The 25,807-nt window shown below is 36.6% G+C and overlaps 3 protein-coding genes across 9 annotated transcripts; all 3 read left to right on the forward strand.

Annotated features, from left to right (window-relative positions):
• The first annotated feature begins 1,277 nt into the window (after window positions 1-1,277).
• Window positions 1,278-10,062, forward strand: LOC137952294 (uncharacterized). The gene is made up of 4 exons (XM_068799422.1): window positions 1,278-1,386; window positions 1,838-1,886; window positions 2,310-2,417; window positions 9,380-10,062. Exons 1-4 carry the CDS (start codon window positions 1,278-1,280, stop codon window positions 9,612-9,614), a joined length of 501 nt encoding a protein of 166 aa, XP_068655523.1. The 3' UTR covers window positions 9,615-10,062.
• A 705-nt stretch (window positions 10,063-10,767) lies between these two features.
• Window positions 10,768-16,805, forward strand: LOC137952293 (NAC transcription factor 32-like). 3 transcript variants are annotated; one of them, XM_068799419.1, is made up of 5 exons: window positions 10,768-10,959; window positions 11,156-11,439; window positions 11,632-12,180; window positions 12,380-12,498; window positions 13,891-16,805. In XM_068799419.1, exons 1-3 carry the CDS (start codon window positions 10,806-10,808, stop codon window positions 12,010-12,012), a joined length of 819 nt encoding a protein of 272 aa, XP_068655520.1. In that variant the 5' UTR covers window positions 10,768-10,805; the 3' UTR covers window positions 12,013-12,180; window positions 12,380-12,498; window positions 13,891-16,805. The 3 variants fall into 3 exon arrangements, with proteins under 3 accessions (XP_068655520.1, XP_068655521.1, XP_068655522.1); XM_068799420.1 differs by having other exon boundaries at window positions 14,651-16,805; XM_068799421.1 differs by having other exon boundaries at window positions 15,612-16,805.
• A 1,438-nt stretch (window positions 16,806-18,243) lies between these two features.
• Window positions 18,244-24,394, forward strand: LOC137952292 (uncharacterized). Of its 5 annotated transcripts, none has more exons than XM_068799418.1 (6): window positions 18,244-18,418; window positions 18,552-20,861; window positions 20,952-23,157; window positions 23,461-23,840; window positions 23,929-24,036; window positions 24,175-24,394. In XM_068799418.1, exon 3 carries the CDS (start codon window positions 21,542-21,544, stop codon window positions 22,769-22,771), a length of 1,230 nt encoding a protein of 409 aa, XP_068655519.1. In that variant the 5' UTR covers window positions 18,244-18,418; window positions 18,552-20,861; window positions 20,952-21,541; the 3' UTR covers window positions 22,772-23,157; window positions 23,461-23,840; window positions 23,929-24,036; window positions 24,175-24,394. The 5 variants fall into 5 exon arrangements, with proteins under 5 accessions (XP_068655519.1, XP_068655514.1, XP_068655515.1 ...); XM_068799413.1 differs by having other exon boundaries at window positions 20,952-21,073; window positions 21,243-23,157; window positions 23,929-24,394; XM_068799414.1 differs by having other exon boundaries at window positions 23,469-23,840; window positions 23,929-24,394.
• Window positions 24,395-25,807: the final 1,413 nt, after the last annotated feature.

Genomic DNA, 25,807 nt, shown 5'->3' on the forward strand with positions numbered 1-25,807 from the left:
GGTTTGTACGCTTGACCGTCCAGACAAGGTGCCAGTGTCTCACCTTCTTTTATTTTGTGGGCAAATGTGATACCTTTTTATTAATTACATTGCATGGCTTCACTTTCCTAGAAAATAATAGAACAGAATCTGGCATTCAATTGATTTCATAGAGTGTTTATTATTCGGTACTGTATCAAAAGTTGAACTTTGCAGCCAAAACATGCTTGAGCTTCTTCATAAGGTGGTCAAGTCAAGGGAGAACAATGCAGCACATTTTGGCTCATCTGACGTTAATGCCTCAGACAGACCTGAATCAGTTGGTTCTGATGCGTCTGCATCTCATATTCTTGGTAAACAATCAGCTATCTCTGAGGGTTTTGGTTTACGGCTGGGGCCCCCATCTCAACGACAGCCAACGGCAAGTAGCCAAAGAGTAATGAACTGAATTGAGGCCAGATTGATCCGGATTCTGGGGACAAGGCGCGGACACCTTCTGGCACTACTCAGGCTTTATTATGGAAATGACACAACAGGAACATTGGGAACACAGTAACCATATCAGACCCAATATTCCAGCACAAACAGGCAATGAAGCCGCACGTTCAACCATGCAGGGTGGATCCACTTCATCTCCCAATGTTTTTCCGTGTCATCAGCCATAGCAACAAGTTTCTAGATGTGCCAAGCAAGTAGGGATGGATCAATCGTCAAACCTTCCACTTGGGAATCAGTCTGATTTCAATTCACAAAGTAAACTCGTTTCCAGATTTGGAGGTACCCGTAACTCTCATGATGGAGCTTCAGCTGGTCAGTCTGCTCAGGAATCTCTTCGTGGTCCTCTTAATCTTGCTTCTAGGCCTTACCTGATTGATGTTGCTCGGTCCCATCATTTGAATGCTAATACTACTTTTATAAGAAGTTCAGGCCAACAAGAATCCACTGTCACACAGCAAGGTGGTGGTTTCTCAAAGATGTTACATAAGGTATGGACCAGTGTTCCATCTCAGCAACGTCTAGGCCCACAGCAAAAGGCTAATACTTCTAAAATGCTCTGCTTTGCATCGGAGGTAAAGGAAGATAAAAGTGCTAATACTTCTTCTCGGCCTCCGGTTGGAGGCATTTCAATGCAAGACTATACTGGTCATCTCGGTGTAGCAGCTTTTCGAGGAACTGGAATCCAGGCTCCTGTTAATCCACAGATGGCTCCTTCCTGGTTTAAGCAATATGGAAGCTATGAAAATGGGCAGATCCTTGGTATGTACGATGGGCTGGACAGTTGAAGGAGGAATGCTAAAATGGCTGCTCAACAAATTTTTTTTGGAGAGGCTCCGGAGAGCTTGCCTCCGACCTCATATTCTGTAGTAGCTGATCAAGCAAATGCTGGATGGACTGCAGTATCAGCAAGTGAGCATTTGCCTTCTTCCTTAGGTCCTCCAGTTGTTGACCATAGCTTGGCTATTGTGAGACCAAAAAAGCGCAAAAACTCCATATCAGAACTTCTGACATGGCACTAAGAAGTAACAAACCGATCCCAGAGGCTTCAAACCATCAGGTGGTAATAAAGAATTGGCTTAATTGCATAAAAACTTGTTGTTGAATCATTATTGCTATTCCCGTTCTCTGGAATCATTGGGTTTCTGGTTTTTTAGCATCTGATAGATAATTGGGTTAATCACAGTCAAGGGAGTTATTTGTTAGACTTCTCCTTCCTGTGGGGTGGTGTTGTTGGAAGCTAGATGCTTGCTTTCCTATAAAGCAAGTTACTGTTGGGTTTCCAAGGATCTTTTGTGAGCAAGTGATTGACTGTTCTACTGTGGAATTGGTTTGTAAATTATATAACTCTTTGTTTTTGCAGTGAAGCAGAATTGGATTGGGCACAAGCTACGAATCGACGGGCTGAGAAGGTTGAAAGGATATTGATTTAATAGTGCAAGTACTGTTTTGTATGTTATGGACTCTGTAAGAGCTTCACTTCTTTTTTCCTATTGCTGTTGGAAGATGAAGCATAAATGTTTGAAGAGGGACTATACATACCTCGTCCTAGGAGGAGGCTTATTTTGAACCCACAGCTGGTGCAGCAACTACTTCGCGCCTTACCAGCAGCAATGTTATCTGCAGATGCAACATCAGAATATGAGACTGTGACATTCTTTGCTGCTAGACTAGCCGTAGGAGATGCATGCTGTATTGTATATTCCTGAGGAAGTGATTCTTGTTTAAATTCTAACCATGAGGGCACGTCAGTACTGCTCCTACCTGATTGCAATAGAAGCATTATCATACACATTGATTTCCAGCTTTAACTTGAGTTTTTGGAAATGATGCAGGACATCTGAAAAGCAGAAGGAATCAGGAAGTCTAGGTGAAAGTTTTTTTGCAAATGTTGCTGAAGACTTCATCGGCAGAGCAAGGAAACTGGAAAGCGATTTGTTGAGGTGTGTGCTGAAAATCCTTCTTTTACTTTTGTTTGTCTGTAAGCATCTCCTAGTCTACACCTTTGATACTTTTACCATCTATTATCTAGCCTGAGACTGGGTGTACTTCAGGTTATTTCCTTCTATTCTGCTGGCCAGTGATTGGCTGCTTTGGTGACGATGCTATGAAAAGCCACATCAAGCTGTTACATTTAATGGCTGGTTATAGTTTGTCTGCCCATGAAATTCTCTTTGATATTTTATTTACCGATAACATTTAAGAGAACATTTTTTATGATTTTGCGCTTATAGTTGTTGGGGTTTCTAGTGTAAGTTCGATGTGCTGTGACTTTTATCGTTATGTCCAAGGAAAAAGAATATTTATCCATAGATCTATAAATCATGAAGCTTATCATCAGTTGTTTATTATATTATGCCAACAGTCCAGTTACACTTTTTGGTAACAAAGATCTTCTTCTTGACTATCATGTTTTATAAAGCAAAATAAAGTATGAAGAAAATTACTAATCTGTGCTAAAAGTGGTGATCTAAAAAGGGAGAAAATTAAAATCAATCGGGAATTAAGGGCGAGCAGAGCCATCCACAGGAGGTCTTGCATGTTAGCACCCTTCATAGGAAGGAAGTGGCCGTGCAGAGTGCAATGTGGGGCACAGTAGTGATCTTCAGTCACTACTTGAAGTTTTGATAGTTTTAAGAGAGTGATTCCTATTAAAAAAGTCAATCACTTGGGACAGGTGAATTATTTTTTTCTTGAAGTTATAGTCATGTGTCAGCTAGCTTCTTTTCATTATCATAATCTTTTATGAGCCTCAATGAACTCTCAACTGCTAACTAAGACATTCAGATTGTTTTCCATGGCCATCGTAATCAACTAAATGTAATTTGCCAAGTTATAAATTCTTATTTCTTTGGGTCTGACATTGTGAAAAGTGGTCGAACTGCCCTGTTGGTTTACCAAAATGTATTATGAAATTCATCTGCTAAACTCATTTCTTGGACTCAATTACTTTTAGTTTGGAAAATGAAGATAAGTGATTCCAATGATATTTTGAACTGGTCAGACTTCCACTAGACAGACTCCATTTGGATTATGTTGGTAATAACGCAATTTTTCACCTATGATAGACCTATGAAGGGAAAAGTGCTCTATTGATGTCAAATAAAAGTTACACTGAAAGTGAAGATCCTAATTTCTTAGCGAAATTGGTCTGTGTGAGTTTCCTTGTGGGTGCTTGTCGGATGTGCTTCATTGAATTCACTAGAGCAAGCAATATAAGCAATATATTTTTTGAATTCACTAGGGTCGTGCTAGTGTTCAGTGTGATGTTTTGGTATTAAGTCTCACTGGAGGAAAGGGTGTAGCATACGTGTGTGGTCAACATTCAAAAACAAAAAAAATTATGCCACCCCAAAGCAGTTCTAATCTTTTAGAGAGTGTGTTGAGATCTTCCTTACCATCGTTGGTGGGGGAAACCGTAATTACTTCTTTTATTTCTAATATTTTTTTTCTAGATAAAGAAGATGCGACCAATCTTTCTTCCATTTCACTAGACTACATTGAAAAGTACCGTCATCCCTATCTTTTTCTTTATTCTTTTCTTCCTGTGAATTCTCTGAGTTTCGTTTTCTTAATTCTCCTGACCAAGGATTTTTCTGCTCCCTCATTCCTTTTAGCTTTCGTCCATGGAGGTCTCCCCATTCCTTGTTTTTTTTTTTTTTTTATAATATATTTTCTTATTGTCTCTCTCCTTTCGCTTTCTTTCGATTTTCTTCCCTTTCTTTGTTTACATCTTCTTTTTTCAGTCTAGTTCTTGTTTTTTTCTTCTCCAGTGCAAGATGGAGCTTGAGCGCTTTGTTTCTTTCTTCCCTCCCTTATTCTCTTCCTTGGTATAATGATGAAAAAAAGAGATGAAAGGGGAAGTCATCTTGTCCAAGTGATTGGCAATGGCCTAAGAGTTTTAATCGACCCGTAAATAATTAATAAAAAAGTCAAGTAAAAGTTCTAAAATTTTAATTTATCAAAATATTTTATTAATGAAAATTATATCGGCACTTTCTATTATACATACTAACACAAAAAAAAGTATTTTGCATTGTATTTTTTATTGCGAACACTAACACAGAAAAGTACACGTGCGCGCCGCCCCTACCAATTCTATTCTACTAATTTTCTTGTATGAAAATATTAGTTGGAAACTTAACCTAACAAAAGTTAAATTGTACTCTTTTTCACCTTTTAACTTTAGATGAATACAATAAAAGGGAGGGATCCCAAGTTCCCAACCCTCCTTAGAGTACTCCAACACCAATGAAATGAAATTAAAGCGAGGGAAGGAAAATTTCTTTTGCCTTTGTAAAAAAAAAAAATGGATAAGAGTTGAGTTGAGCTCCAAGTTAAGCTTGATAATCGGTACAAGTCGTCAAGCTCAATCATGATCGAAACCAGCTCGCAAAAGTGGATCCCATTCTCATCTCGGCGCTCTCGGTCTTCCATCTCCCTCTCGCTCTCGCTCATTATTAATTCGGTTCATTATCGAGCATTTTTGTTTAATTATTCTATTTTTACCATTAATTAAGCTAATAATTTTATTTTTTGTGGAAATATATTATTAATTTATACTACGTACAATCTATCTGAAGTTATTAATAGAATATTATATTATATTTATTTATAATATTCTCTCTTTTTTTACAAAATGAAATTAACCATTTAAAAGTTGTAATTAAAATATTGTTAAAGTAAGCAATTGATCAAGTATTTTTTTTTATTATTCAATTTTTATCAGTAAATAAACTATTGATGATTAATTTTGTGGTGATATTATATTAATTAATTAATTATATTTATTAATTTTATTACTGTATTAAATTATTGATTTAAGAGTGGTAATTAAAATATTGTTAAAGTAAGTAATTGATCATGTATTTTTGTTTAATTATTCTAATTTTTATCATTAATTAAACTAACGATTTTTAATTTTGAGGAAATAATTTATTAATTTATACTACATAAAAATTATCTTATGCTTTTACTAAAATATTATATGTATTTATTATACTAATTATTCTGTTTTTTGAAATTAATTAAACTAATTTTTTTTTGGAGATACTATATTAATTAATTAATTATATTTATTAATTTTATTACTGTATAAAATTATTGATTTAAGAGTGGTAATTAAAATATTGTTAAAGCAAGTAATTGATCATATATATTTTTTTAATTATTCTAATTTTTATCATTAATTCAACTAACGATTTTTAATTTTTTGGAAATAATTCATTAATTTATACTACATAAAAATTATCTTATGATTTTACTAAAATATTATATGTATTTATTATACTAATTATTCTGTTTTTTGAAATTAATTAAACTAATTTTTTTTTGGAGATACTATATTAATTAATTAATTATATTTATTAATTTTATTACTGTATAAAATTATTGATTTAAGAGTGGTAATTAAAATATTGTTAAAGCAAGTAATTGATCATATATATTTTTTTAATTATTCTAATTTTTATCATTAATTCAACTAACGATTTTTAATTTTTTGGAAATAATTCATTAATTTATACTACATAAAAATTATCTTATGATTTTACTAAAATATTATATGTATTTATTATACTAATTATTCTGTTTTTTGAAATTAATTAAACTAATTTTTTTTTGGAGATACTATATTAATTAATTAATTATATTTATTAATTTTATTACTGTATAAAATTATTGATTTAAGAGTGGTAATTAAAATATTGTTAAAGCAAGTAATTGATCATATATATTTTTTTAATTATTCTAATTTTTATCATTAATTCAACTAACGATTTTTAATTTTTTGGAAATAATTCATTAATTTATACTACATAAAAATTATCTTATGATTTTACTAAAATATTATATGTATTTATTGTACTAATTATTTTTATAACAATATTAAATTAGTGATTTAAGAGTGACAATTAAAATATTGTTAAATTAAACAATTGATCAAGTATTTATTGTTTAATTATTAACTTTGGTAAAATTATTCATTCATTCATTATAGTAATTACGTAATATTAATTACTTATTGACATATAAGGGTTTAGTAATAGTGAATGGATTTAGGGTTTATGTAGTTAGTAGCTGAGTTATAAGAAATAAATAAGATTTTACATTCAAACATAATTGGTTTAAGAAAATAATTTATTAATGATTAATGATTACTAGCTAAGTATCAATGGTTAATAATAATAAAAATATTTAAGATGCATAATTAGAAATAATTGTAATCGTATTATATAATAATAATAATAATAATAATAATAATAATAATAATAAGGATAAAATGATTCTCACCGTAAAAACAAATATTTTTACCTCCAGAATCTTTTAAATATCCAAACAAATATAAACATCAATTAAGACCAAAGATACGCTTTCTGATTTGGTTATGGCTAACCGTAAACTAACCCCAGCACCCATAAACCACGGTAAGGAAACGCGTTAGTTTATCCAAAAACACGCCTTCTCAAAGCCATCTCTGTATAGGGTTTTTTCTTCTTCCTCCCATCTCTATCTATGTTTTCCGTGCGTCGGCCAGAAACATACGCTCCTGCTAGGGAGAAGGTTTGGTATTTTTTCACTCCGAGGGAGGCCAAGCATCCTAACGGAAGACGGCCGAATCGAAAGGCGGACAATGGTTACTGGAAGGCCAGTGGCTCCTTCGAAAAGATCACTCACCAGGGCCGAGTAGTCGGCCACAAGAGGACGCTCGTCTTCCACCAGCTGCAGGGAAACTCTAAACCCAAGAATGCCACTAAGACTAATTGGATCATGCACGAATACGTCTCCGACGAACAACATTTTCATGATCCAATCGGTCTTCTTGGCATTCTTGGGCTAGTCTCCGACGAACAACATTTTCATGACGGCGGCATCATTTAAAAAAAAAACATTTTCATGACGGACCCAGCAAGGTAGCTTTGGATTTTAACTTTAGGTCGCCCTGATTTTGTTTTCTCGTTTAATTCTGGGTTACCTTGGTTTAGGTTTAAGAAGTAAGATACACATGCATCATCTTTTCTCCTTCAATTCTATTTGGCTTCTATGTATATTTCGCTTTTTAAGTACTGATCATCGTTTTCTTTATTGGCAACAGACGCACTTCAATGGCAACAGACGCACTTCAATTCCTGGGCCTTATGCAGAATTCATTCCCAACGCGGGAAAGAGAAACATAGTGCAACTGATTCAGACACAGCGCATGGCATTGGAACATCGCAACAGCTTGATGGTCTGGCTTTGATCAGTTATTCGGAGCCAACACAGACTTCCTCTCATTGTTAGTGGAATCTAAATATTGAAGATTTTTTTTTTTTTATTATTGCATTTCAAAGGTACAGACTCAGGATCATCACTGTCAATGGCCAAGCCTGATTTTTGTTGAAGTTATATTTATATGTTTTATGATGGTAAGATAATTTGTTGCATAAAAGAGGGACAACATAAAATGATCAAGCTATAAACAAAAGTAGTTGGCCTGAAGGCAGCAAACAGAAATACAACACTAGAAAAAACTAGGAGGAAGTGGATTTGAAGCTCAATAACAAGATGTTGCAGTCTCACACCTTCCCTAGCTAAGGAATTCATCAGCTTGTTGCCAAGCCTTTCTGCAAACCTTGATGTCTTTGTTCTTGTTGTTTTTTGCAGAAAAAAGGTTCGACATAGGTCTCATGCGTCTGATTAAATGATTCATTGCCCTAATGATCCATAACCTAGGGCTCGGAGAGGCACTAATGATGCTCTTTAACCTTACATTGTTTCAGGTGTATTTTCTTTGGAAAAAGTTGCAGTGTTGTCAGATTGGGCCTTTGGTTTAATGGCTACATGGGGGGTGAGAGGTGTTTAGTGTGAGGTTTTGTATTAAGTCTCACTGGAGGAAAGGGTGTAGTATATGTGTGTCATTGACTCGATGACAAGTTAAAAGTAAACTTGTTGCAGAAAGAGGCAACGTTCTTACTTGTTTCTTCTATTGTTAGTAAAAGCATCACTGTCCAGGGTAATCTATTTTCCCTAGTGAAGTGTTTTTTGCTTTGAAGGATGGTCATTCAGGAATATTCGGTGGGACTTAGTTTTTTAGTCTTTGGTTTGTTACATGCTGTCTTCCATCTCTCTTACTCCATGTTTGACTTATACACATCAAACTTGAATCCATGTACTTATAGTAGATTCTGTCAAGCTTCTGTTCAAACTTATTGTTTCTAGATTCTTATTTGGATCTGTCAAGCTTCTGTTCAAACTTCTTGTTTCTAAATTCTTATTTGGATTATGACTAACTTCTGTTTAAACTTGTTGTTTTTAGATTCTTGTTCCTTGCTAGTCATAAATTGTTTGACTTGAATGCATGATAATGGACAAAAGTGACTAAAACTTCAGAGCATTTTGATGAGTTTATTTTTGTTTTTAAAGGAAAATGAGGATATTGTCATAAGGAAATTAAAATCCCTGACATTACTTGATGCAGAGTGCAGTTGTGTTAATAGGAGAGAAAGGAGTAATGGTCATAAGGTGTAGTGGTCTGAAAGTTGTGATGAGATAGTTTAAGATAGGAGGAATCTTTGTTGTTCTCAGGGATAAGTGATAAGGTGGTTAGCTAATATGGAGTAGTTCTGATAAACATGTTTTTGTTTTTGTTGTCTATACACATTCAAACAAGTACAGGTATTGGGTTCAATTATCACTAGGATAAGGGGCCAGCATTCAATGAGAAAAAAAATCCTAAGATGTTCAACAGCAAAGCTGATTCTTCATTGTTTTCTTTTATGATAATGCAATAGTTATTGTTCTCTGTTTTTTTTTTCTGTGTTGCTGGTCATCTTCTCTTCTTCTTTTTCTTTACTGTTGTGGATTTAAGCAAACAATCTTGAATCTTGAGTTGTTTTATCTAAAATACCTTTTGTTGCTGGTGCAGACTGGACAGAAGATCATCTATTTTGGACTTAAGAGTTGAATGCCAGGATTTAGAGAGGTTTTCTATAATCAATCGCTTTGCCAGATACCTTGGGCGGGGAAATGCAGATGGTGTTGAGAGTTCATCATCCATGGAAGCTGCAGTCCGGAGACCACTTCCACAGAGATATGTGACTGCAATTGCAATGCCTACCCCTAGAAATCTTCCGGAAGGAGTGCTCTGTCTCTCACTTTAGTCATTAATTAATTTGATTTATTCGCTTCTGCCATCAAGTTTCCCATGCATTCCTCTCTATCTTCTATATATCATTATAAACTACTGGATTCTGGGCTCTCACTCCCCAAACGAAACGAAAATGGTAAGGAAAAAGAGAAGGTAGATGAGCAGAAGAATCTAGGAGTACGTCAGTCAGGATATTCAATTCGGGTGGCTGTGTATATTTTATGGAAACAAAGGAGATTTGGGTTCCCTCTCGTTTTTGTAGGAGGGGAAGGGAGAGAAAGGAGTGCCCAAACTTGTTCACGGGTGTGATTCATCATATGCAGTTTTTCTGGGTCGCTGTCCTGTATCTTAGAATCAACTCCCACCTCAAAAAACTTAATGGCGTAAGCTTTGTTACTATTGTAAAGTCAGAATTAGTGTAATTCTTCTTTTTTAATGGGAATGAAGGCAATTTTTATTCATATTAAACTCTTAACTTTGAGTATGGATTCACTGTGGCGATTTAGTATTCTAATGACAGAACATGAATTTTTAAACCATTTTTAGTGATTAAAATGGAAAATCAGTTTTCAAACCATTAAGCTTTTGTTTGAAAAACCATTAAATCAGCCTTCAGCCTCCTCCAGAAAGGCCAAAACTGTTATTGAGTTCTTCTCTCAATGCGCCTCTTTTTTAGTTATTTTTTACTCTTCCATTTCTCTGTTTTCTTTCCATTTTTCTTAATCTTAATTTCTCTCTCTTCTTATCTTTTTCTTGTTATTGAGTTCCTAGGTGACTTGATGGATTTAATAATTGAATGGATTTAGGGTTTATGTAATTAGTAACTGAGTTATAAGAAATAAATAAGATTTTACATTCAAACATAATTGGTTTAAGAAAATAATTTATTAATGATTAATGATTACTAGCTAAGTATCAATGGTTAATAATAATAAAAATATTTAAGATGCATAATCAGAAATAATTGTAATCGTATTATTATAATTATAATAATAACGATAAAATCAATTAACTGCCTCCAGAATCTTTCAAATAAAAACTTCAATTCAGACCAAAGATAAGCTTTCTGATTTGGTTATGGCTAAGCTTCACTCACCGTAACCGTAAACTATAAAAAACTGTTGATTCACCGAGATTAGGCACGTTTTGGAAGATGGAGAGAGGAACGAAACGGAAAGCAGAAGCAGAATCTAGTTTGCCGCCAATGTCCTTTCCTGTGCCAGTGGGCTTCAGATTCAACCCCACTGACGTCGAACTGGTTACCCATTTCTTGTCGATGATGCTTCGATCCGAGAATGTGTCTGATTCTCCCATCCACCGTGCTAGCGTTTACGCCTTCCATCCCCAGAAGCTCACAGGTACCCTGTTTTTATTTTTATTTTTCTTTTCCTTTTAGCTCTCTACTCTCGCCTTCTTCAAAGCCTTCAAGTTTATGTTCAGCGATCATCCATCTCTGTATAATGAAGTTCGATGCGTCTATGTTTTTTCTTCTTCCTCCCATCTCTATCTATGTTTTCCGTGCGTCTTATCCTAACTCGTGCTATAATTTTACAGAAACATACGCTCCTGCTAGGGAGAAGGTTTGGTATTTTTTCACTCCGAGGGAGGCCAAGCATCCTAACGGAAGACGGCCGAATCGAAAGGCGGACAATGGTTACTGGAAGGCCAGTGGCTCCTTCGAAAAGATCACTCACCAGGGCCGAGTAGTCGGCAACAAGAGGACGCTCGTCTTCCACCAGCTGCAGGGAGACTCTAAACCCAAGAATGCCAAGAAGACCGATTGGATAATGCACGAATACGTCTCCGACGAACAACATTTTCATGACGGACCCAGCAAGGTAGCTTTGGATTTTAACTTATAGGTCGCCCTGATTTTGTTTTCTCGTTTAATTTTGGCTTACCTTGGTTTAGGTTTAAGAATTAAGATACGCATGCATCATCTTTTCTCCTTCAATTCTGGGTTACCTATTTGGCTTCTATGTATAATTCTCTTTTTAAGTACTGATCATCCTTTTATTTATTGGCAACAGACGCACTTCAATTCCTGGGCCTTATGCAGAATTCGTTCCCACTGTGGGAAAGGGAAACATAGTGCAACTGATTTGGACACAGTGCATGGCATTGGAACATCGCAACAGCTTGATGGTCCGGCTTTGATCACTCCTTCGGAGCCAAGACAGACTTCCTCCCATGATGACATCGTGAGCAGCGCTACGACTGCATCGTATTTATCTAAAGACTCGCCAACGGATACGGCAAATTGCTCAGGAAAGATGCAAGAATCATCTGTTGTTATCGAGAATTATGAGCCCTCTGATGATCACTTTGCTGATCAGCTTTGGGATTACGACTTCATGGTGCCCGCACCAGCTGATCTATCTTCAGAATGGAACCATATGCCACTGTTATGATTTGGTTCATTCCAGAATTTGGTTATTGTTTTCTTGCGTGAATTATGTGATCTCTAAAGTGGTGCTTCAAGTGTTACTGTTAAATGGAACTTTATTGCCAATAATCCTTTTGGAGGTTACGTTGACCTATCAGATTTTTTAATGGCGGTTCCTGGGTCTTTTATACCAGTAAGTAGACTATGCCTCGAGATATCTGAGTAGTTCTTTTCCTACATGTGTATTTGTTATGGCTTCAAAATGAAATTGGGCCAATATAATTGATAAAGAAACCATCTACTAGGTAGAATTTTATAGGCTGTTTACTATCAGCTTTCTTTTAGTCTCTCTCTCTCTCTCTCTCTCTAATGGGGAAAAATGTTGGTGAAAGGTCCGCTTCATCATTGGAGGAGACGGACCAAAACGCGAACGGTTGGAAGAGATGAGGGAGAAAGACTCTTTACATGATAGAGTTGAAATGTTTGGGCCTGTTCCACATGCTCATGTGCGGTATGTATGAATTACTAGACATATTTTTTCAGAACAAGTATTTTTCATGAGAATCGCCTTTTGTTTCCCATATGATTACTTTACATTGAAATTGGAATTTTATTATCACAATTTCATGGCCTCTTTTCTGATGGCACGTTTATGGTGCCCTGTTTCTTTTCTGAAGTTTGAAATTTTTAACTATCATAATATAATCTTCTTATACAATCTGGTGCAACTGTCTACATCCCCTTTACTATGTTATGATATCATTCAGACCATTCAAAAGAAAAAAGGAACAAATAACATTCTGTCAGTAGTAACTATTAGAATTTTAGAAATCTACTTGGTGAATGCTATAGTAGTAAATCTGCTTTTAATTTAATTTCTTTTTTATGTGTAAAAACATCTTCTGGCCATTTTTTTGCTCTTTCTTTTCTATGAGATGTATTTCCATTCATGTGGAGTTCATCGTCTTTGGCATTGGTTCAATGCTTGCGTCAGGTGTTTATAAATGGGAGATCTTAGGTTCAAAGCTCATTGTGCAGTGTCCGTCACGCATGCTTCCATTTATCTACTTAGTTGTCTATGGTTCTCCAGTCTGTGAGGGTATTGGATCATGTTCTCTCCATTATCAGTTTTGGTTTTTTGTTCTTGTCAATCCATATTTTAAAAGCTTTTTTTCTTTTGCAATGTTTTCTGGTCTTTTGCTCTCTTTCTTGGTCTATAATGGTCGAGGCATGTAGCCAAAACTCGGTGGACATAAATTCTTTTTTTTGTCTTTTGAGGGCCATGAACCAACACTTAGATGGTTGCACTTTTAGCTTCAATTGACTTATCATCGGTTGTTTGTTATTATATGCAAACAGTTCATTTACACTTTCTGGTAACAAGGGTCTTCTTCTTGACTGACATGTTTTATAAAGAAAAAGAAAATACGAAGCAAGCTACTAATCTGTGCTAAAAAGGAGATAAAAAAAGGGAGAAAATTAAAATCAATCAAGAATTAGGGGCGAGCAAAGCCATCCCCATGAAGTCGTGCATGTTAGCAGCCTTCATAGGAAGGAAGTGGCCGAGCAGAGTGCAATGTGGGCCATAGTAGTGACCTTCACTCACTACATGATGTTTTGATAGTTTTAAGAGAGTGATTCCTATTAAGAAAGTCAATCACTTGGGAAAGGTGAACTATTTTTTTCTTGAAGTGATAGTCATGTGTCAGCCAGCTTCTTTTCATTATCATAATCTTGTTTGAACTTGAACGTGAGATAAGTTACCTAAAGAACATCAATTAACTCTCAACTGTTAATTAAAACATTCAGATTGTTATCCATGGACATCGTAATGCAATTTTGCCAATTTATAGTTCTTATTTCTGGGTCTTGCATTGTGAAAAGTGGTCGAACTGCCCTGCAGGTTCACCAAAATGTATCATGAAATTCATCTGTTGAACTCGTTTCTTGGACCAATTCCTTTCAATTTGGAAAATGAAGATAAGTAATTCCAAGGATATTTTGAATTGGTTAGACGTCCACTATACAGACTCCACTTGGATTCTGTTTGTAATAATGCAATTTTTCACCTATGATAGACCTATTAAGGGAAAAGTGCTCTATTGATGTCAAATAAAAGCTGCATTGAAAGTGAAGTGAAGATCCTGATTTCTTAGGGAAATTGGTCTATATGAGTTTTCTTGTGGGTGTGTGCCGGATGTGCTTCTTTGAATTCACTAGAGCAAGCAATATAAGCAATATATTTTTTGAGCATATAGCTTTCTAAAGTTAATGAAGCTTTTAGTTTCTTACATTCTTTGAAAAACATTTGTTATGTGCTTCTTTGAATTCACTAGAGCAAGTAATATCAGCAATATATTTTTTGAGTACGTAGCTTTCTAAAGGTAATGAAGCTTTTAGATTCTTACATTGTTTGGAAACATTTTTTTTTTTCATCATCCAACCAACATGTGGGCTTCACCCTTCTGTATTGGATGGCCAGGGGTTCGTACCACCCTTTTCTCTTGCATGTTAAATCATGCCTGATTTTTTTTAGTTGATCATTCAGTATCTTTCCATCGTTTTGATAAATAGTGATTGTGAAAGATGAGTATGTAATTTCATTTTAAAATGTGTGATATGTGCATCATTCAGATACTAATTGTGCCTAGTTAACTTTGCAGTATGTTTTATTTCTGATGGAGAAATTAATTGGTTTTCTGTCATTTAACCAATGTGGCATCATCATGGACTTGGCATGGTAATTTCGATGTAGTCAGCCATGTCCGATGTGGATATTTTGAAATATGTCGTATAAAATTGTTCTTGTGCTCTCTCTTTATGTTTGCCATCTAGTGATGAGGAGTTAGTAATGATGGTCATGATGTTTATATTCGGAAGATTTTTTTTTTAATTTTTTTACTCCAATTCGTTAGTTCAGTTGGTGCTGCTTTCATTGAGTGTGGTAGTGGCATCTAGATCTTATTGCAAACATAATGCTATTTGAAAAATATGTATAAATATATATTTTGAACGCAAATAAGAATATGAAGCATTAGACCAAGGGGTTAACTGGTTACCTTAAACAGAGATGGGTGAGGCAATGTGTTTTTGAAAATGTCATTAAAAAAAAAAAAAAAAGTTGTATGACTCATCAATCTCTGGAGATTGCTATTCTCATTTTTTTCTCGGCAAAGGTCTGAAGTTTAAACTTAAATTGGATACATAGTATTATTAAAAATCTGGCACTGAATTCTTAAATTATCAACTCACAGACACTGTGGAAGTTTCGAGTACTGCCTCTGCTAATTGAAGCTATTCATTCTACGGCCAAACTAGGATAACCCTTTCCTGTTTGTTCAACTCCAGCAGTTTGCGGAGAACATTTTACTCATTGCTAGTGGAATCTAAATATTGAAGAAAAAAAATTGTTTTTTCTTTATAGTTGTTTTTCAAAGGTACAGACTCATGATCATCACTGTCAATGGCCAAGCCTGATTTTTGTTGAAGTTATATTTATATGTTTTATGATGGGGAGATAATTTATTGCATAAAAGAGGGACAACATAAAATAATCAAGCTGCAAACAAAAGTAGCTGGCTTTGAGAGGCACTAATGATGCTCTTTAACCTTACATTGTTTCAGGTGTATTTTCTTTGGAAAAAGTTGTAGTGTTGTCAGATTGGGCCTTTGGCTTAATGGCTACATCGGGGTGTGGGGGGTGTTTTGTGTGAGGTTTTGTATTAAGTCTCACTGGAGGAAAGGGTGTAGCATATGAGTGTGATCAACGTTCAAAAAAAAAAAAAAAAAGTTGTTGGGTTGTTATTGTAAGGGGTATTGGTAGCAACAAATTTGCCCCTGGTAACACATTGTTTATTGTTGTCACTGACTCGATGACAAGTTAAAAGGAAGCTTTGTTGCAGAAAGAGGCAACGTTCTTACTTGTTTCTTCTATTGTTAGTAAAAGCATCATTGTCTATTTTCCCTAGTGGAAGTGTTCTTTGCTTTGCAGGATGGTCATTCAGGATAATTAGGGGGGGGGACTTATTTTTAAACTCTTTGGTTCTTTACACGCTGTCTTCCATCTCTCCTACTCCATGTCTGGGTCATACACATCAAACTTAAATCCATGTACTTATAGTGGATTCTGTCAAGCTTCTGTTCAAACTTGTTGTTTCTAGATTCTTATTTGGATCTGTCAAGCTTCTGTTCAAACTTGTTGTTTCTAAATTCTTATTTGGATTATGACAAGCTTCTGTTCAAACTTGTTGTTTTTATATTCTTGTTCGCTGCTAGTCATAAATTGTATCACTTGAATGCATGACAATGGACAAAAGGGACTAAAATTTAAGAGCATTTTGAAGAGTTTATTTTTGTTTTTAAAGGAAAATGAGGATATTGTCGTAAGGAAATTAAAATCCCTGACATTACTTGATTCAGAGTGCTGTTCTGTAAATAGGAGAGAAAGGAGTAATGGTCATAAGGTATAGTGGTCGGAAGGTTGTGATGAGATAGTTTAAGATAGGAGGAATCTTTGTTGTTCTCAGGGATAAGTGATAAGTTGGTTAGCTAATATGGAGTAGTTCTGATAAGCATGTTACCATGACTTGGCTGGTTGGTGGTTTTTGTTTTTGTTGTGTATACACATTCAATTAAATACAGGTATTGGTTTAATTATCATTGGGATATGAGGTCAGCATTCATTGAGAAAAAAAATCCTAAGGTGTTCAACAACAAAACTGATTCTTCATTGTTTTCTCTTTATGAAAATGCAATAGTTAATGCTCCCCTTTTTTTTTTTTTTGTGTTGCTCGTCTTCTTCTTTTGTTTTACTGTTTCTGGTGCAGAAAGGAGTGCCCAAACTTGTTCAGGGGTGTGATTCCATGTGTGACCCATCGTATACAGCTTTTCTGGGTGGCTGTCCTGTTTCTCAGAATCAACTCCCAACTCAAAAAACTTATTGGCACAAGCTTTGTTACTGTTGTAAAGTCAAAATTAATGGAATTCTTCTTTGTTAATGGGAATGAAGGCGATTTTTATTCATATTAAGCTCTTTACTTCGAGTATGGATTCATTCTTGCGATTTAGTATTATGATGCCAGAACATGCATTTTTAAACCTTTTTAATCACTGTGGTTCAGTGCTTAAAATGGAAAACCAGTTTTCAAAACCATTAAAGCTTGAGTTTAAAAAAACCATTAAATCAGCCTCCTTGTCCAAAAAGGCCAGAACTGCTATTGACTTCTCTCTATGCGTCTCTTTTTTAATTCTTCTCGCCTCTTCTATGTCTCTCTATTCTTTCTTTTTCTCTTGATCTTAATTTCTTCCACACTTCTTTTCTTTTTCTTGTTCTAATTTTCATATGTCTCGTCTTTTTTTCTCACCAAATGCAGAACTCCTGTGCTGTACTCTCTAGCGTCTAATGTTTCTTTTCTTTTATCTTCTCTCCGTTCTCTTCCTCAAGGTATTTCTTCCAATTCTTCTGTCTTTCTTGAGGAAGATGAAAAGACCAATCCTCTCTATCTCTCTCTTGTGATGGCTCGATGGCTAAAATTATGCTAGCCCAAAGCAGTTCTAATCTTTTTGAGAGTGTGTCGGAGAGAGGTGTTGAGATCTTCCTTACCATCGTTTGTGGGGGAAACCGTAATTACTTATTTTTCTTTTTTCTACCATTTCACTGGACTACATTGGAAATTACCATCATCCCATCTTTTTCTTTATTCTTTTCTTCCTTTGAGTTCTCTGAGTTTCGTTTTCTTAATTCTCTTGACCAAGGATTTTTCTGCTCCCTCATTCCTTTTAGCTTTTGTCCATTGAGGTCTCCCCTTTCCCTATTTTTTTATATAATATATTTTCTTATTGTCTCTCTCCATTCGCTTTTTCTCGATTTTCTTCCCTTTCTTCGTTTACTTCTTCTTTTTTGTCTAGTTCTTGGTTTTTTTTTTCCCGGTGCGAGATGGAGCTTGAGCGCTATGTTTCTTTCTTCCCTCCCTTGTTCTCTTCCTCGGTACAATGATGAAAAGGGAGAAGCATTGTAAGGAGAGGAAAGGGGAGGTCATCTTGTCCAAGTGATTGGCAATGGCTTATGAGCTTTAATCGACCCATAAATAATTAATAAAAAGGTCAGTAAAAGTTACAAAATTTAAAAATTTCTTAATATTTTATTAATAAAAATTATATCGGCACTTTCTATTATACATACTAACAAAAAAAAAATACTTTACACTGTATTTTTTATTGCGAACACTAACACAAAAAGTACACTTTTGCACCACCCCTACCAATTCTACTCTATTAGTTTTTTTTTGAGCAAGACAATACGATCTAGGGTCAGCATCAATCAAAAGTTCCGAGTGGGAATTGGCCTGTTTTTAACAACAATCCTCGGGTGCATAGACAAAATGGAGCTGCTCTGAATTCTTCGACAAAGAACTACAATCTTCATGCATCAGGTATATGATAGTCAAGGTTTTTGTAATGCTCTATGTCCTAATTTGTTATTGTCAAGGTCTAGTTATCGTCTTTTTAAATGTGATATATTTTTTTTAATTTTTCTTAACAAATTGTGTGATGCACTGGTTTTAGGAGATTCTGAGAGAGGAAATGGTTGGCAGTCTTCAGGGTTGCCACTTGGTGATGACATTGCACAGTTGCAACTGAGGCAAGAGTTTGTTAAGAGTCAAACAAAAAATGAGCAACAGAGTTTCAATGGCTACCTGCGTAGTTCTCAGTGTCTTCCGTCAAGGCCCAATCAGACAGAGTTTCAGGGGGAAGAAACAATACCTGAATGGCTTAATTTAACTTCAATAAGCTTATCTATTCTTGAACTACAACAAGGGAATGCACATGAACAGCGCTTGGCTGCTACAAGAAATTCTGAAAGATTTGACATTGTTGAAGCTTCTGTTAAATTTGACTTCTTTTATAGTAGACTGCAGCTCATGAGGGGCCAACAGTCTGGTATGCCACAACATCCATCACGACAACAGTCAGGAATGAATGATATGCAGTTATGGCAACGACAACTTATGTACAAGCAATTTCAAGAGCTTTAGAGGCAACAACAACTTCAACAACTAGAGCAGGAAGCGAGACAACAAAATGTCGTGACTCAGTTGTCTGCAATCACTAGACATTCGACTGGGGATCAGTTACCTGGTTTTACGAATGGTGCAGTAAATATACACAATTCATCTAATTATACATGGCCAACTGAGATAATCACTGTTTGGTGCTAGCATGAACTGGGTCCATCGGGGTGGTCCATCTCCTACAGTGCAAGTGTTTCCCAATGGGCTTATGTTTCATTAGGACCGGAGTCGGGCTTTACGTTCAATGGACATCGTTCCGTAGCAACAAGTTGACCAATCTCTTTATGGAGCTCCTGTAGCAAGTGCAAGAAGTGGTTCTTTGAATCATTTTCCTTATATTCAAGGGATTTCTCAAGATGGGTCAGATCTGTTGAACAGAAAAGGGGGGAGCAAGTAGAGAAACAGATGATGCACTCTGCTGCTTTTAATTCTTTCGAGAGTGATCAATCTAATGTATTTGCATATCAGGTTCGCTTACAGGATGGTAGTTTAGCATCAAAACAAGGTTTTCAGGGAAAAAAATTGTTTGGCCAAGTTCCTGTGGATACCTTTGGCAATGGTGTTATTTCTGGCAATTTTCATCAAGTTAATTCTCTTGCAAGGAACTCTTCAACACAAGAATTTCATGGAAGGTAGGATCATATTGGTTGGGCTGGAACCGTGGAGCAAAAATTTTCCACACAGGTTGTTCCCTCTCTGGGAGCTGTTAGTCTAGATCCTAAAGATGAGAAGATCTTGTTTAGTTCAGATGGCATATGGGGTGCTTTTGGTGGGAATAATGGTGGTAGTACAAGTGGAGTTTTGCACGGAACCTAGTTGGAGGGTAATGATTACTTGAATGTTTTTCCATCTATTGAGAGTGGTAGTTGGAGTGCTCTTATGCAGTCAACTGTAGCAGAAGCTTCCAGTAGTGACACAGGTAAACCGGATGATTGGAGTGGTTTGAGTTTTAAGAAAACAGATCTTTCACTGGGGAATCATACATCGACAGTGGACAACAATTTGCAAAATTCCTCTTCATTGACATCAAAACCTCTTCTTTCATTTGAGGATTCCACTGCTAGTCCTGATGGCTTTCAACTGTCAAGTACCAAATTTGCATTTGAGCCAAGTGAAAGGGTAAGATCTGAGACCTTACCTAAGTCCCTTCAGAGATCACCTCAACAGGGACGATGGTTAGATCTGAGTCCCTTCATTTGTGAATAACCTTAATGTTGTAACTGGTTCAGGTGTTTCAAAGGCCAGTCAGGGTATTAATCAACAATTCCTAAATAATCAACAACTTGATTTTGAAAAACGCATTGTTGATTCTTCTTTGACTTATAAAGGAAATGAAAATTTAGGAAAATATCAACCTCAGACAAAGGCCCAACAAGTTCAGGAATTATCCTCAGGTAATTCTGATAGAGTGTCAGGTGAATTTGATAAGAAACAGGACAATTGTCTTCAGAAGGTGATCTCAAGTGATAGCTTTATCTCTGGTCGTCCTGGCCGAAATACTGTCACAGGGGTTGGTCTGAAAGAGAATGCCTGGTTAAATGCAAGTGATTTCCGTCCTTCAGCTAGTGGGAACCAAAAATCTTCCGGTCAGGTTGGTCGAAAAGCTCCTGTATACCGTAAGTTTCAGTACCATCCAATGGGAAATGTGGCAATTGAATCTGATGAAAGCACAAGACAATTTTCAAATTCGCAGGGCTTGCTGCAGCAAGCTAGTCAAGGAACGATAGGTCAGGAGCAAGGTTATCTTGGGCAATCAAAATTCTCTGGTCAGGTTGTTCTAAACAGTGGTGCTGACATGGAGAAGGTGAATGAGACAGTTAATCTTTTAGTTTTTTTTTTCTCCTTAATTTTTCTTTTCTTCTTCCTTCTCAGTACATGTATGTTGTATCTGCAGAGGAACTCAAAAGCAGTGGAGCCGGTTTCCAGAGATGTTCATTCTGGCTTTGAGTCTAGAACATCTACTTCCTTTGATAGTTCAGCTGGTTTGTATGCCCCAAACAGGACCGTCCAAACAAGGTGCCAGTGTCTCACCTTCTTTTATTTTGTGGGCAAATGTGATACCTTTTTATTAGTTACATTCCATGGGTTCATTTTCCTAGAAAATAATAGAACAGAATCTGGCATTCAATTGATTTCATAGAGAGTGTTTATTATTCGGTACTGTATCAAAAGTTGAACTTTGCAGCCAAAACATGCTTGAGCTTCTTCATAAGGTGGTCAAGTCATGGGAGAACAATGCAGCACATTTTGGCTCATCTGACGTCCTCAGATACACCTGAATCAGTTGGTTCTGATGCGTCTGCATCTCATATTCTTGGTAATCAATCAGCTATCTCTCAAGGTTTTAGTTTACGGCTGGGGCCCCCATCTCAACGACAGCCAACGGCAAGCAGGCAAAGAGTTAATGAACTGAATTGAGGCCAGATTGATCTGGATTCTGGGGACAAAGGCGCGGACACCTTCTGGCACTACTCAGGCTTTGTTATGGAAATGACACAACCGGAGCATTGGGAACACAGTAACCATATCAGACCCAATATTCCAGCACGAACAGGCAATGAAGCCGCACGTTCAACCATGCAGGGTGGATCCACTTCATCACCCATTGCTTTTCCGTGTCATCAGCCACAGCAACAAGTTTCTAGTGGTGCCAAGCAAGTAGGGATGGATCAATCATCAAAGCTTCCATTTGGGAATCAGTCTGATTTCAATTCACAAAGTAAACTCGTTTCCAGATTTGGAGGTACCCGTAATTCTCATGATGGAGCTTCAGCTGGTCAGTCTGCTCGGGAATCTCTTCGTGGTCCTCTTAATCTTGCTTCTAGGCCTTACCTGATTGATGTTGCTCGGTCCCATCATTTGAATGCTAATACTACTTTTATAAGAAGTTCAGGCCAACGAGAATCCACTGTCACACAGCAAGTTGGTGGTTTCTCAAAGACGTTACATAATGTATGGACCAGTGTTCCATCTCTGCAACGTCTAGGCCCACAGCAAAAGGCTCCTCCCAATCTTTTCCAATCTATGCATCCATTAGAAAACAGTTTGGAAGGAACACCATGGGCTACAGCAAAGAAAGATGATTGGAGTGTCAAGAAAGGTGAAAATGCGTCATCACAATTTGGTGCATGTTCTGTCAACTCACAGTTGTCACCTTGTGGGGAAGAGCAACAAGCAGGTAAAGTTAGCACCTCTCATTCTGAGAGAGCTGACCTAAGCCAACAAACAGCTGGTGGACAGCAACAGTCAGAACTTACCCGTTCTCTCTCATCAGTTTTCCATTCGCATCAGCAGGAACCATCCCAAACAGTTCCCCCTCCCGTTACCTCCCCTTCCAATATTGATATGGAAGCTTTTTGCCGTTCTCTACGCCCCTCAAGTCTTCCACATCAATATTACTGTTTACTGCACCCAATGCAAGTGATGAGGGAAGCAGAGGCTGATCCAAATAGGAAAGGTGTCAAAAGACTTAAAGTGACCGATTCTGGTCTTGATACTCAACAATCTATTGGTAAAACAGGTCAGCATTTTATCTATGGGTATGGGACAAGTGGTAGAGATGCTATGGACAACGATAGCTCGTCTGATTCAAAAATGCTCTGCTTTGCATCGGAGGTAAAGGAAGATAAAAGTGCTAATACTTCTTCTCAGCCTCCGGTTGGAGGCTTTTCAATGCAAGACTATACTGGTCATCTCGGTGTAGCAGCTTTTTGAGGAACTGGAATCCAGGCTTCTGTTAATCCACAGATGGCTCCTTCCTGGTTTAAGCAATATGGAACCTATAAAAATGGCCAGATCCTTGGTATGTATGATGGGCTTGACAGTTCAAGGAGAAATGCTAAAATGGCTGCTCAACAATTTTTTTTTGGAGAGGCTCCAGAGAGCTTGCCTCCGACGTCATATTCTGTAGTAGCTGATCAAGCAAATGCTGGATGGACTGCAGTATCAGCAAGTGAGCATTTGCCTTCTTCCTTAGGTCCTCCAGTTGTTGACCATAGCTTGACTATTGTGAGACCAAAAAAGCGCAAAAACTCCATATCAGAGCTTCTGACATGGCACAAAGAAGTAACAAACCGATTCCAGAGGCTTCAAACCATCAGGTGGTAATAAAGAATTGGCTTAATTGCATAAAAACTTGTTGTAGAATCGTTATTGCTATTCCCGTTCTCTGGAATCATTGGGTTTCTGGTTTTTTAGCATCTGATAGATAATTGGGTTAATCACAGTCAAGGCAGTTATTTGTTAGACTTCTCCTTCCTGTGGGGTGGTGTTGTTGGAAGCTAGATGCTTGCTTTCCTATAAAGCAAGTTACTGTTGGGTTTCCAAGGATCTTTTGTGAGGAAGTGATTGACTGTTCTACTGTGGAATTGGTTTGTAAATTATATAACTCTTTGTTTTTGCAGTGAAGCAGAATTGGATTGGGCACAAGCTACGAATCAACGGGCTGAGAAGGTTGAAAGGATATTGATTTAATAGTGCAAGTACTGTTTTGCATGTTATGGACTTTGGAAGAGCTTCACTTCTTGTTTCCTATTGCTGTTGGAAGATGAAGGAGAAATGTTTGAAGAGGGACTATACCTCGTCCTAGGAGGAGGCTTATTTTGAACCCACAGCTGGTGCAGCAACTACTTCGCGCCTTACCAGCAGCAATGTTATCTGCAGATGCAACATCAGAATATGAGAGTGTGACATTCTTTGCTGCTGGACTAGCCGTAGGAGATGCATGCAGTATTGTATATTCCTGAGGAAGTGATTCTTGTTTAAATTCTAACCATGAGAGCACGTCAGTACTGCTCCTACCTGATTGCAATAGAAGCATTATCATACCCATTGATTTCCAGCTTTAACTTGAGTTTTTGGAAATGATGCAGGACATCTGAAAAGCTGAAGGAATCAGGAAGTTTAGGTGAAAGTTTTTTTGCAAATGTTGCTGAAGACTTCATCGGCAGAGGAAGGAAACTGGAAAGCGATTTGTTGAGGTGTGTGCTGAAAATCCTTCTTTTACTTTTGTTTGTCTGTAAGCATCTCCTAGTCTACACCTTTGATACTTTTACTATCTATTATCTAGCCTGAGACAGGGTGTACTTTAAGTTATTTCCTTCTATTCTGCTGGCCAGTGATTGGCTGCTTTGGTGATGATGCTATGAAAAGCCACATCAAGCTGTTACATTTAATGGTTGGTTATAGTTTGTCTGCCTATGAAGTTCTCTTTGATATATTCTTTACCGATAACATTTAAGAGAACATTTTTTATGATTTTGCACTTATAGTTGTTGGGGTTTCTAGTGTAAATTCGCTGTGCTGTGACTTTTATCGTAAGAATATTTATCCATAGATCTGTAAATCATGAAGCTTATCATCGGTTGTTTATTATATTATGCAAAAAGTCCAGTTACACTTTTTGGTAACAAAGGTCTTCTTCTTGACTGTCATGTTTTACAAAGCAAAATAAAGTATGAAGAAAACTACTAATCTGTGCTAAAAGTGGTGATCTAAAAAGGGAGAAAATTAAAATCAATCAGGAATTAAGGGCGAGTAGAGCCATCCACAGGAGGTCTTGCATGTTAGCACCCTTCATAGGAAGGAAGTGGCCGAGTAGTGTGCAGTGTGGGGCACAATAGTGATCTTCAGTCACTACATGAAGTTTTGATAGTTTTAAGAGAGTGATACCTATTAAGAAAGTCAATCACTTGGGACAGGTGAACTATTTTTTTCTTGAAGTGATAGTCATTCGTCAGCTAGCTTCTTTTCATTATTATAATCTTTTATGAACCTCAATGAACTCTCAGCTGCTAACTAAGACATTCAAATTGTTTTCCATGGACATTGTAATCAACTAAATGTAATTTGCCAAGTTATAAATTCTTATTTCTTTGGGTCTGACATTGTGAAAAGTGGTCGAACTGCCCTGTTGGTTTACCAAAATGTATTATGAAATTCATCTGCTAAACTCATTTCTTGGACTCAATTACTTTTAGTTTGGAAAATGAAGATAAGTGATTCCAAGGATATTTTGAACTGGTCAGACTTCCACTAGACAGACTCCATTTGGATTATGTTGGTAATAACGCAATTTTTCACCTATGATAGACCTATGAAGGGAAAAGTGCTCTATTGATGTCAAATAAAAGTTACACTGAAAGTGAAGATCCTAATTTCTTAGGGAAATTGGTTTGTGTGAGTTTCCTTGTGGGTGCTTGTCGGACGTGCTTCTTTGAATTCACTAGAGCAAGCAATATAAGCAATATATTTTTTGAATTCACTAGGGTCGTGCTAGTGTTCAGTGTGAAGTTTTGGTATTAAGTCTCACTGGAGGAAAGGGTGTAGCACACGTGTGTGGTCAACATTCAAAAACAAAAAAAATTATGCCACCCCAAAGCAGTTCTAATCTTTTAGAGAGTGTGTTGAGATCTTCCTTACCATCGTTGGTGGGGGAAACCGTAATTACTTCTTTTATTTCTAATATTTTTTTTTTCTAGATAAAGAAGATGCGACCAATCTTTCTTCCATTTCACTAGACTACATTGAAAAGTACCGTCATCCCTATCTTTTTCTTTATTCTTTTCTTCCCGTGAATTCTCTGAGTTTCGTTTTCTTAATTCTCCTGACCAAGGATTTTTCTGCTCCCTCATTCCTTTTAGCTTTCGTCCATGGAGGTCTCCCCATTCCTTGTTTTTTTTTTTTTTTTTTTAAATATATTTTCTTATTGTCTCTCTCCTTTCGCTTTCTTTCGATTTTCTTCCCTTTCTT

This window comes from Aristolochia californica, unplaced genomic scaffold (assembly GCF_029961685.1).
Source record: "Aristolochia californica isolate CCGP_79_NKW_82.1479 unplaced genomic scaffold, dmAriCali1.0.hap1 SCAF_15, whole genome shotgun sequence".
NCBI classification, from domain to species: Eukaryota; Viridiplantae; Streptophyta; class Magnoliopsida; order Piperales; family Aristolochiaceae; genus Aristolochia; species Aristolochia californica.